This window comes from Amblyraja radiata, chromosome 2, assembly GCF_010909765.2.
Source record: "Amblyraja radiata isolate CabotCenter1 chromosome 2, sAmbRad1.1.pri, whole genome shotgun sequence".
Taxonomy (NCBI): domain Eukaryota; kingdom Metazoa; phylum Chordata; class Chondrichthyes; order Rajiformes; family Rajidae; genus Amblyraja; species Amblyraja radiata.
The window spans coordinates 95290131-95303240 of record NC_045957.1 but is presented as its reverse complement, the minus strand read 5'-3'; the positions used below and the strand labels follow the sequence as shown (position 1 = coordinate 95303240).

Here is a 13110-nt window from a genome sequence, read left to right as displayed (position 1 = left end):
GCATAGCTAAAGATTATGGCTGATTATCAACAAGGACTGAACTGGTTAAGCCAATCAGACATCCTGAAGTGTCTTGCTATTCATTGCCCTGAATCTTGGGCTATGCTTGGGCAGGGAATGGCTTTCACTATCATGGAGGAATGACATTGTGGATTTTGCTTACATTTTCCAAACAGATTTCAGGACTAGTTAGTTTGCAGTAAATCTTAACAAAACTGAACAGAGTAGTTACGGTACTTATTCCACCCAGGTTATGATGCATTTTGTCATTGATTAGCGCATTTAACAGTTCTATTGACTGGTTCAAGCAAATATCCTGTTGACAAATTGTCACAAGTCAGCTTCGACTTCCACCCAACTCCCTACAGATTTCACATTATGCTCCCTAATAAAGAGGTGAAAGACAGTCCAATTTCTCTTTCAAAAAATATTTTCCAAACAATAGGAAAACAGTATAAGTCAGTAGTTAATTCTGAAGCACAAGGAGATGAAAGTCCTACTTTTCCTTTTTCAAAACTTCAGTGGGTACTGGGCAGATATGTATTAATATTTGCAAATATCCCTCACAACCTTCACTTTTTGATTCCCATGCTTTCATCTTCTCTTTTAGGTTCTGATGAAAGGTCTTCATATGAAACAATATTTTTTCTTGTTGTTAGACCTGTCACCTCATTCCACCATTCAAGTTGTAGAATTATACTTCACGGAAACAATCTCCTTGGTCCACCAAGCCCATAATAGGCCGAATGGCCTACTCCTGCACCTATTGTCTATTGTCTATAATGACCATTAAGCATCCATTTAAACTACTCCTAGATTAATTTCATTTTATTCTCTCTAAATTCACATGACCCCCCACTCTCCAAATTCTACCACTCACTTGCACACAAGAGGACATTTGCATACCAACCCATACCTTTTTGGGATGTGAGAGGAAACTGGAATTCACAAGGAGAACATGCAAACTCCGCACAGAGAGTACCAGAGGGCAGAATTGAACCTCAGGCTGTATATGGGAGCTATGAGGTAGCAGCTCAACTGGCTGTGCACTGTGGCGCAGCTCATTCAAACACTTCATCCACTGAGGCATCAACGTTACAATTAGTCTTTGCTATGAGAGGAATTATGAAACAATTTTAACAGATCGCCATCCTTCATGTCGTTTTGCTGAAGCTGTTGTTGCAGCACACTAAATCTACCTGAATTATTTTAATTACAACCTAAAATGCAGAGGCATTTTGCTAACATAGTTAGATTCAAATAATTTTCCTGGTTATTTAATACAGTTTAACATTAATTACATTTATTATATAAAACAATTTGTTTATGCCGCCACTTTTGAATTTCCAACCCTGCATGTGTACCAATGTAGAAAAATTCCAAATGGAAATGTTATTGAAGACTTTATTAAAGTTCAAACCCGTCAGGCAACCCAACCCAATGATACTGCAAGATCGTGAAGATGTTTTTGTGTGTAACGTAAGTGTCCCCTTCCTCAGGTTATCATGATGGTCACATCGTAATAAAGTGGTTCTGGACAGCAGTGGAGCATTTCAACAATGAGCAGCGTCTCCGGCTTCTACAGGTACACAGCAGCAGGAATCTTTCTTTAATGTTATCCGGCACAAAGGCTGGATGTTAGTCCGAGCATTTTGGTTCATTGGATGCTTTTAATGGCTTAGTTTAACAGTTCTTGTAACAATTTTTCAGAGCCAAACTGGCTGTGTTAAATTATTTAATATTTCTGTTAAAATAACATATATGTGAATGTAATTAGAATGTATTAAATGTTTCTAGTTTAAAAAAATGTAGCTTAGAAGGTTACAATAGAATTACATTTGCTGATTAAAGAATTTTAAATTCTTTTAAATAATTCAAATATTCAAATTATTTCAATCACTTTCAGAACTGAGATCAATTTTGGTTAGTCTAATTCTGCAAGATACTGTCAGACAGCTGCATTGTTCAAGTTTTCTAGTTACAATGAGATTCTTCCTATTAAGCTGATTTCTGCATTATGATCCATGATTGTAATCATCGCACAGTATGTTTATGTGGAAGACACTTTTCCTTTTCTTTAACAGTTTGTGACAGGGACATCCAGCATACCATACGAAGGCTTTACCGCCCTCAGAGGGAGCAATGGACTCAGGCGATTCTGCATCGAGAAATGGGGCAAAGTGACGTCACTGCCAAGGTATTTGTTAGGGAATAATAAAAGAAAATAAGTGAACACATGCTTCTTCACTGCGAAGCGATGACCCCATTTGCTTTGTACTTCACAATGCACCTGCAGGATTGAGATGATGAGACCTGCTAATTTCTTGACAACCTGAAGCAGTGTTCCGTGGTATTGATTTGCTTGGAGATATGACTTACATATCACCTAATTTCTTTCTCCTTTGCCTTCACTCCCCAGAAGGGGAAATTGAGCCCAGGACTGATTTTAAACAAATTAGCTTTATAATATTCCTGAAGGAAATAGGCAATGAAAACAGCAGAACTTTTTTTTGCGTATCCATTTGACAACGGTTTGCAAAAAAATAGTGTTGTATGACAATGAATTACAACAATGCACTGGAAGTATACTTTGTTGTCCGGATGAAGGGTCTACACCTGAAATGTCGACACTCCATTTCCCTCCCTGAACTGTGTAAGAAGGAACAGCAGATGCTGGTTTAAACCAAAAATAAACACAAAAAGCTGGAGTAACTCAATAGACAATAGACAATAGGTGTAGGAGTAGGCCATTCGGCCCTTCGAGCCAGCACCGCCATTCAATGTGATCATTGAATGGGACCATCATGACACTCAGCGGGACAGGCAGTATCTCTGGAGTGGGTGACGTTTCGGGTCGAGACCCTTCTTCAGACTGGTTAGGGATAAGGGAAACCAGAGATATAGACGGTGATGTGGAGAGATAAAGAACAATGAATGAAAGATATGAAAAAAAGTAATGATGATAAAGGAAACAGGCCATTGTTAGCTGTTTGTTGGATGAAAACAGAAGCTAGTGCGACTTGGGTGGGGGAGAGATAGAGAGAGAGGGAATGCCGGGGCTACCTGAAGTGAGAGAAATAAATAATCATACCACTAGGCTGTAAACTGCCCAAACGAAATATGAGAATTTGCATTTAGCCTCACTCTGACAATGGAGGAGACCGAGGACAGAAAGGTCTGTGTTGGAATGGGAAAGAGAATTAAAGTGTCCAGATTGTTCCCGATGTTGGGGAAGTCCAGGACAAGGGGGTCACAGTTTAAGGATAAGGGGGAAATCCTTTAGGACCGAAATGAGAAAAATAAATTTCACACAGAGAGTGGTGAATCTCTGGAATTCTCTGCCACAGAAGGTAGTTGAGGCCAGTTCATTGGCTATATTTAAGAGGGAGTTAGATGTGGCCCTTGTGGCTAAAGGGATCAGAGGGTATGGAGAGAAGGCAGGTACAGGATACTGAGTTGGATCATATTGAATGGCGGTGCAGGCTCGAAGGGCCGAATGGCCTACTCCTGCACCTATTTTCTATGTTTCTATGAGGGAGTGGGGGCTCGGAAAGCAGGTCATTAAAGAGATGAAGGGCTTGTGAGGTATCTTGGACATAGGTCGGTAGAGATTGGACCAGGGGGGATAAGATGGAGTTGAGGTATGTGGAAATCATTTCCCTGGGACAGGAGCAGGCAGAAACAATGGGTCTGACAGGGCAGTTGTGTTTGCAGATTTTGTGGAGAAGGTAAAACCAGGCTGTGCGGGGGTGGGAAACGAAAGGGTTCGAGGCTGTAGAAGGTAGACAGCCAGAAGTCATCAAATCAGAAATAGTGTGTGAGATTTAGGCCTGGTGCTCGTCTGTGGGATCATGGTCAAAGGATAACTGCTGAGTTCATCTATCCACACACTTTTTTGCATTGGAAGTACTGTCCTTCATACATGGGAAGTGTAATTTTTGCCACAATCTATTCCCAGTGGACAACTGAACATGTTTACACTGTTGTTTCTTGCATTGAGTGGCAAGAACATTTAGTTGCCATGTGCACTGGATATCAACCGGGACAATTCTTACTTACTGTAGCTTTGCAGACACATCAGATGCAATAGAAACAACAACAAAATAATATACAATAAACTGTTAGTTATTCTAACTTGACCATGATAATACAAACCAAACTACATAGAGGAACCATAGTAGAGCAAAGTCCAAAGTGGTTGGTGTGGAGATAGGTTTGTGGTTCTGGTTGTGCAAAGGGATTCAAGAACCTGATGGTTGACGAGAGGAGCATGGGGGTGATAATCCTCGGATTCCTGTACCTTCTACCCAATGATAGGAGTGAGATGAGAGCATGGCCAAGGTGTCTGGGTCTTTGATGGTGATGAGCTGCCTTCCTGAGACAGTGCTTCCTGTAAATCCCTTCAATGGTGGAGAGGTCAGGGCCTGTAATGGACCAGGCATTGTCCTTTTTGGCAATTATTTTAATATACTTTGAATATATTTTGAAGAAACAGCTTAAAAGCTCCAGTATTTGAGTACAGGTAGGACTGTAACACATCCACTAGTGTACTGTAAATGTCCTTAAACCCCAAGAAAGTTTCAGCAATTAGTTCCATCAATGTCTATCTTCATCCTCAATTAAATCCTCATCGCAAAGAAGAAGTACATACAATCTTCAATAAATGGCCCCAAATTTCAATAAAACAATGTAGAATTTTGCCAGTGCAAACAATTGAGCAGGATTTACAGATATAAGCCTCCACCTGTCAGAAGGGAATCCTATCCTTCAAACTATTGTGTCAGGGCGGTCATGAGCGCTGACGGTCTGTCATCAGCTTTAGTGGTTTCTGGAGGGGCTAAATGTTATTCTTTTCCTTCTGTGTGTCGAGGAGCAAGGTTACAAGTGTTGGATTATTGATGCCAGTGGTGGATTTAGGTAGGTGCTAATTGACAGAAATGACACCCTGTTTGAGTTACATTTTAGTGCTTGAGTGGATGCAGAATGAGTGGAGAAGGAATGAGTGGAGAAGGTGATTAATATTCACCTTTCAAGATAGGTACCTTTTAAACCTTTTTTACAATTTACTATAATTTACTAGTATAATCTAAAGAAATGTCAACCTTAGTTTTGAATTTACAATGAACTGCAGGTCTAAATTGAAGTTTGTTTGTTTTTGCATGCTGAACGCATTCATTCATCTGCCTTTTGCACCAGGATTAAGATATTGACTAAAGGAGTGAAATGGTTACTGAGAGATGACAGCTAGTTATTCAAATTAACAAGGCAGAACAAATTAAGGAAATTAAATAACAAGACAAGTTTGAAAGAGCAGACCTCACAAGCTGCTGGGGATCATGTTATACTGTAAACAACACTGTGCATGCAATTTGCGCAATAACTAAATGCTGATCATTATGAAAATCATGGCTTTTATTTTTGAGAACTGACAAGTCCCAATTAAAGCAACAACATTTTTATTGGCTAGGATTTAACAAAATGGCTTAAATGCATGATATAATCATTAAACATTTAGTGACCATAGTATCATTTCTGAAGCAAAGTGGAAGTACAAAGATATCATTGGTTTTAGTCTAATGAAGAGGGCTCACACTTCAGAAAGAAATGCTGTCTCTCTGTTGCACAAATTGGAGGAACAGCCCTTCATATTTCTCTTGGGCCGCTTACACGCTAGGAGTATGAACATCGACTTCTCTAACTTCAAGTAACCCTTGCTTTCCCTCTCTCTCCATCCCTCCCCCTTCCCAGTGCTCCGATCAGTCCTTCTGTCTCTGACTACAGTTTATCTCTGTTTGCTTTGTTGTTACCTTCTCCCAGCTAACAATGATCAATCCTACATTTTCCTTGATCTCGATTCCCTTTGCCCTATTTTCACACCTTACATTTCCTTATCTATGTATCTCCCTCTCCCCTAACATCAGTCTGGAGAAGGGTCTCGACCTGAAATGTCACCCATCCCTTCTCTCCAGAGATGCTGCCTGACCCCGCAGAGTTACTCCAGCATTTTGTGTCTGTAAATATTAGACCCACGTCACCCCTGCTGACCCCCGCTGGGTCCACGCCACCCTCTCTGACCCCCGCTGGGCACACGCCACCCCCGCTAGGCCCACGCCACCTTAATTCCCCCTGCCCGCTGGGCCCCCGCCACCCCCACGGGGCGCCACGCCACCTTCATTCCCCGCGCCCGCTGGGCCCGCGCCACCTTCATCTTCGCCGCCTCCTCCCCGCAAGAAAGAGGGGGGATGTGAGAGGGGGGAGGGGGGAGGGGGAGAGAGAGAGATGAAGGGAGAGGCGAGAGAGATGGGGAGGGGTGAGGGAAAGGGGAATTATCTTGAGTGAGATTTCAAAATTAAGGTAGGTTTTGGAGCTATTATATTTTCTCCTCCATATGAATAATATTAAACAATATCAAATAATATCAAACAATTGGAACTGCTTTCTTTTCCTTGATAACAATACTGAAAAATATGAATTCCATAGTTTGTGACATAAATACACATTTTAATGGGATCATTATATACAGATGTAACATTTCCATTTTGAGATCGGGGGGGGGGGGGGGAGGGGGTGCTGGGGGCAAATATGCATCAAGCTGATAGCCTAATCGTTAAAGAGTTAAAAGATAGCCTAATCGATAAAGTGCTGAGAAGAGGAATCAGAGCTGCCAAGGAAAGATACTCTGAGAAGTTGAGGAGCAAGTTCTCAGCTAATGATTCTTCTTCAGTTTGGAAGGGCATGCAAGAAATCACCAGCTATAAGAGGAAAGCCCCCCGCTCTTTGGACAATCGTCAGCTGACGAACGACCTGAATGAGTATTACTGCAGGTTTGAAAATCAGCAACGTAACCCTGGTACCCCATCCCCAACAAACACAGCCAGACCCCAGTCTGCAAAGAATGGACCCGGCACCCTCTCCTTCCCATTCACCACTTCACACTACTTAAGGCAAGACTCCAGTATGAAAAGAGTGGAACCTTTCCCACTTCACACCCACTCACAGCCTGACCTCAGTCTGCAAAGACTGGTCCCTTGTACACCCACCCCACTCCAATCACCATTCCAATCACCACTTCACACCCAATGACTGCACCTCCACAGACACCTCAAGTTTGTGGATGACAAAACCCTGATTGGACTGATCCAGGATGGGGATCTCTGTACTCTTTTCAGTTTGACATCTTTCCTATAACATGGTGCCCAGAACTGAACACAATATTCTAAATGCGGTCTCACCAACGTCTTATACAACTGCAACATGACCTCCCAACTTCTATACTCAATACTCTGACTGATGAGGGCCAAAGTGCCAAAATACTTTTTGACCACCTGATATACCTGCGACACGACCTTTAAGGAACCATGCAACCATCAACCATTCCTCTGCCCACCTGGCTAATTGATCCAGATCCTGCTGCAATCTTTCAGAACCATCTTCATTATCTGCAAAACCACTCACTTCTGTATCATCAGCAAACTTCCTAATCTTGCCCTGTTCTGTGACGTTTCAGAGTGCTGGAGTAACTCAGCGGGTCGGGTGAGTATAGAAGTTGGGAGGTCATGTTGCAGTTGCATAAGAAGTTGGTGAGGCCGCATTCAGAGTATTGTGTTCAGTTCTGGGCACCATGTTATAGGAAAGATGTCATCAAACTGGAAAGGGTACAGTGAAGATTTATGAGGATGTTGCCAGGACTAGAGGGCCAGAGCTATAGGGAGAGGTTGAGTAGGCTGGGACTCTATTTCATGGAGCACAGGAGGCTGAGGGATGATCTAATAGAGGTGTATAAAATCATGATTTGAATAGATATGGTTGAGTCTTTTGCCCAGAGTAAGTGAATCGAGGAGCAGAGGACATAAGTTTAAGGTGAAGGGCAAAAGATTTAATAGGAATCTGAGGGGTATGTTTTTCACACAAAGGGTGGTAGGTGTATGGAACAAGCTGCCAGAGGAGGTAGTTGTGGCAGGGACTATCGCAACATTTAAGAAACGGTTAGACAGGTACATGGATAGGACAGGTTCGGAGGGATATGGATCAAACGTGGGCAGGTGGGACTAGTGCAGATGGGACATGCTGGGCCGAAGGGCCTGTTTCCACACTGTATCACCCTATGACTCTATCTTTCCCTCTCAAACCCATTCTCCTGCCTTCTCCCCATTACCTCTGACACCCCTATCAATCAAGAATCTATCAATCTCCTCCTGAAAAATGTCCATTGACTTGACCTCCACAGCTGTCTGTGGCAATGAATTCCACAGTTCACCACCCTCTGAATTAAGAAATTCCTGCTCATCTCCTTCCTAAAGGAATGTCTTTTAATTCTGAGGCTGTGGCCACTGGTCCTAGACTCTCCCACTAGTGGAACCATCCTCTCCAAATCCACTCCATCCAGGTTTTTACCAGGCTGGGACAGGCTGCAACAGCTTCACACCATGTCCCAAAGCTCGTGTCCTGTCCTGCATCACCCAAGGCAGCAGAGACGTTATAGGAGAGGGCAAGCACTGTAACAAAGTCGCTCACGATGGATTGGGTAACATTCAGGAATGTCTATGCATGGCACATCATGAATATTACTGAAGAACGGTCTTGACCCGAACTATAATCTATACCTTTTCTCCAGAGATGCTGCCTGACCCACTGAGTTACTCCAGTACTCTGTGACATGTCACCTATCCATGTTCTCCACAGATGCTGCCTGACTCACTGAGTTACTCCAACACTCTGTGATATGTCACCTATCCATGTTCTCCACAGATGCTGCCTGACTCGCTGAGTTACTGCAGCATTCTGTGAAACGTCGCCTATTCATATTCTCCGCAGATGCTGCCTGACCCGCTGAGTTACTCCAGCACTTTGTGACTATTTTCCCTTCACCCATCTGCCCAAGCCCACTCTCCGCCTCCTTTCCTATGTTCCTTTCCTATGTTCCTTTCCACCCATAAACCTCTCTCTGCCTTTACATTTCACTCCTCTTTCAAATCTGCTCTACTTATCAACATGCATTTTTCTTCTTCACTTTTTTGTCATAGAATGATGCAGTGTGGAAACAGGCCATCAGCCCAACTTGCCCAGACATGTTCCATCTACACTAGTCCCACTCACACGCGTTCGGCCCATATCCATCTAAATATGTCCTATCCCTGTACGTGTCCAAATGTCTCTTAAACATTAGGATAGTCCCAGCTTTAACTACCTCCTCTGGCAGCTCGTTACATACACCCAGCACCCTTTGCGTGAAAAAGCTACCTCAGATTCCTGTTAATTTCTGAAATATTGGTCGTTAATTTGGTGCAAAAATGCTCCAAAACAAGGCTCAGAATGCATCAGAGAGCATCTAAAACCCCTGAGCTTCCAGGACCCTGGCATCGAGGGACTTCACGCTTCGCGCTCGTGATGTGTGCAGCGCACACATTATTTCACATTAAGTTTTTTGTAATCCTGTCATGCCACCCCCCTTTTTGAAAAGCTTCGTACAGGCCTGGAGTACCACCCCTGGCAACGTTTTCCAGGCACCCACCGCCCTTGGTGTAAAGAAACCTTGCCCCGCACATCTCCTTTAAACTTTACCCCTTTCATCTTAACACTGTACCCTTTAGTCTTTGACATTTCTACATTGGGAGAAAGGTTCTGACTGTCTACCCTAACTATGCCTCTCATAATTTTATATACTTCTGTCAGATCTCTTCTGAAGGGCCTGTCGCACTTGGGCGTCATTTGCTCCTCATTTACGAGACATCATTTACACGTCACGACGCACGACGCGTGAGTGCATTAAGCGCGCGTGGTGAGACGTGGTGGCGTAGGCAGTGACGTGCGGTCGTGCGCGGCGCCCCAGGATTTTGGGATTCACTAAATCTTTGCGCGCCACCTGTATTACGCGCAAATAACGCACAAGTGGGACAGGCCCTTTAACCTCTGAGATTCCAAAAGAAAACAATCCAGGTCTGTGCTCAGAACTAGCGCTCCAGAGAAAACAATCCAAGTCTGTCTAACCTCTCTCCCTGTAGCTAATACCCTCTAATCCAAGCATCATTCAGGTAAGCATGTTCTGCATCCTCCCCAAAGCATCCACATCCTTACCTGTAAAGGGGTAACCAGAACTGCAACTATCTAAAAAGTAGCCTAATAAAATCCTCCTGCAATGAGTCAGTTGTAACTGATTCCACAAGATCTAACATTTTCATGGATTTTAACCGGAAAAATACTTCGCAAATAGTTGAAGATTTTGTCAGTTCCCTGATCTATTGATTATTCCACAGTATACTCCAACCTCAGACCCTGCAAAAGAGTACGGAATTATTGACAGCAGCTTCTGGATCTCCTTGTTTCTCTGGGTAAATAGTCCAGAAATTGCTGCCGGATTTACTCCATTATAATTGAAAATGCTGGAAGCATCACTATATTTCCCATTGCAAATTCCACACTTTATATTTTCCAGCTAAGAGCAGGACAAATATGACCATTAAAAATGGCTTTCAACGAGGCTGGGAACAGAAAATATAAAGCTGAAACATCAGCAGTAATTTCCAACAGTAAAATGGAGATTTGACAAAGATTGAAGGAATGAATAAATGAGGAAAATATGCTGTAAGTCATAGACTGTGCTCAAAGGGGCTTTCACATATTTAGGCCAAGGTCTGTGTCTTGAATAGAAAAGCATTAATCATCATTTATTCAGTGAACTGATCTGGCCACCACATAATTTGGTCGACGTAACCTGAGGGTTTGGTAATCGTGATGTTTTCAGCACCGTTTCTGCATGGATTATAAACAATAACATAATCAGCATTATTATTTTCAGAACAATTTACTTATGCAGATGTACTTATGTTGACACAAATTAACTGCATGATGTAAGCCTACTATTACATGGGACAGGCCCGATGTAATAGTTGGCTTGCATCATTCAGCCAATTTGTGTCAACATAAGTACATCAGTGTGTTGAACTGAGGCTATATAATGACAACACTGACAGAAGGGAAATCATAGCTATGATCCAGGAGATCAGGCAGGATGGACGGCATCAACTTAATCAAGGAATCAAGGCTAATCAGTGCTGTCAACTGCATAAGACCTGTGCATTACATAGAAACATAGAAAATAGGTGTAAGAGTAGGCCATTCGGCCCTTCGAGCCTGCACCGCCATTCAATATGATCATGGCTGATCATCCAACTCAGTATCCTGTACCTGCCTTCTCTCCATACCCCCTGATCCCTTTAGCTACAAGGGCCACATCTAACTCCCTCTTAAATATAGCCAATGAACTGGCCTCAACTACATTCTGTGGCAGAGAATTCCATAGATTCACCACTCTCTGTGTGAAAAATGTTTTTCTCATCTCGGTCCTAAAAGATTTCCCCCTTATCCTTAAACTGTGACCTCCTTGTTCTGGACTTCCCCAACATCTGGAACAATCTTCCTGCATCTAGCCTGTCCAACCCCTTAAGAATTAGGAGATACTAGGAGCAGCAATAATATAGTACTTGAGGGATCTATAGCCTATGTGGGTTACACAAGGTACTTCCTTGGGTGATCAACATTAGGGTGACCAACCTTTACCCGGCATTAGCTGCAAACATTATCATAATTTATGTATTGTACATTTTAACCTGTGCCAATATGAATTGGAGTTCCAAGTTTCACATAGAGTTACATATAAAATTATAAAAGGACTGGACAAGCTAAATGCAGGAAAAATGTTCCCAATGTTGGGTGAGTCCAGAACCAGGGGCCACAGTCTTAGAATAAAGGGGAGGCCATTTAAGACTGAGGTGAGAAAAAACTTTTTCACCCAGAGAGTTGTGAATTTGTGGAATTCCCGGCCACAGAGGGCAGTGGAGGCCAAATCACTGGATGGATTTAAGAGAGAGTTAGATAGAGCTCTAGGGGCTAGTGGAATCAAGGGATATAGGGAGAAGGCAGGCACGGGTTATTGATTGGGGACGATCAGCCATGATCGCAATGAATGGCGGTGCTGGCTCGAAGGGCTGAATGGCCTCCTCCTGCACCTATTTTCTATGTTTCTATATTGTGGAACAATCTCACTTTGCACTATTTTCTTTGCACAATCTCACTATTGCACTTATTTAAACGGATACTCAGCTGGTAAAAGGACCTGACAAGGCAATTGCAGAATTGACTACAGTATTTCAGAAGTCCAAAGAGCTTGCTGAAGCTAAGAAGGTTTGCTTTTAGACTGCAGGGAGATATGAATGGTCTGCTCAAATGAGCAGCAAAGGGGCAGATGGAATTTAATCCAGAGAAGATGTGTTATAATGCATTTAAGGAGGAACAAAAATACAAGATAACACATGACAAATGGGAATATTTTGGAAAACATGGAGGAACAAAGAGACCTTTAAATGTAGCTACAAAGTTCCTCTAGCTAGTGGCACTAATGAATGGTTTGAAAAAGCACATGAAAGGCTTTGCTTTGTTTACCAGCATAAAATATAAAAGCAGAAATATAATGTACGGAGAGATCTTGGGATCCAAGTTAGAAATAGAAACAGAAAATAGGTGCAGGAGTAGGCCATTCGGCCCTTCGAGCCAGCACCGCCATTCAATATGATCATGGCTGAGGAAGGGTCTCAACCTGAAACATCGCCTATTTCCTTCGCTCCATAGATGTGGCCTAACCCTCTGAGTTTCTCCAGCATTTTTGTCTACCTTCGATTTTTCCAGCATCTGCAGTTCGTTCTTAAACATGGCTGATCATCCAAACTCATAGATCCTGAAAGTAGCAACACAAGTAGATAGAATGGGAAAGAAGGCATATGTCATGCTTACTTTCATTGATCAGGACATTGCGTATAAGAGTCAGGAATCATGGGGCAGTTTTATAGGACTTTGGTTAGGTCACATGTGGAGTATTATGTGCAGTTCTAGATGCTCCGTTACTGTAAGAATGTGGAGGTTCTGGAGTGGGTGCAGAAGAGGTTTGACATAAGGCTGTCCAGATTAGAGGGTATTTTCTTTTATGAGAGGATGGACAAACTTAGATTGTTTTCTCTGAAGCATCAGAGGCTGAAGATCGTCAGACCTTTTTTCTCAGGATGGAAAGGTTAAAGACTGGAGGGCGTAGCTTTAAGATGAGAGGGGCAAAATTTAAAG

At 42.7% G+C, this 13110-nt stretch overlaps 1 protein-coding gene across 4 annotated transcripts in view; it reads left to right on the top strand.

Moving 5' to 3' along the window:
• The window catches only part of hecw1 (HECT, C2 and WW domain containing E3 ubiquitin protein ligase 1), a 462878-nt gene that overhangs the window by 431898 nt on the left and 17870 nt on the right, over positions 1-13110 (top strand). For all 4 annotated transcript variants that reach the window (XM_033050689.1, XM_033050680.1, XM_033050663.1 and 1 more), the window contains 2 exons: positions 1500-1585; positions 2085-2197. In XM_033050689.1, coding sequence (XP_032906580.1) covers positions 1500-1585; positions 2085-2197 — 199 coding nt within the window. The remainder of the gene's footprint in view (positions 1-1499; positions 1586-2084; positions 2198-13110) is intronic.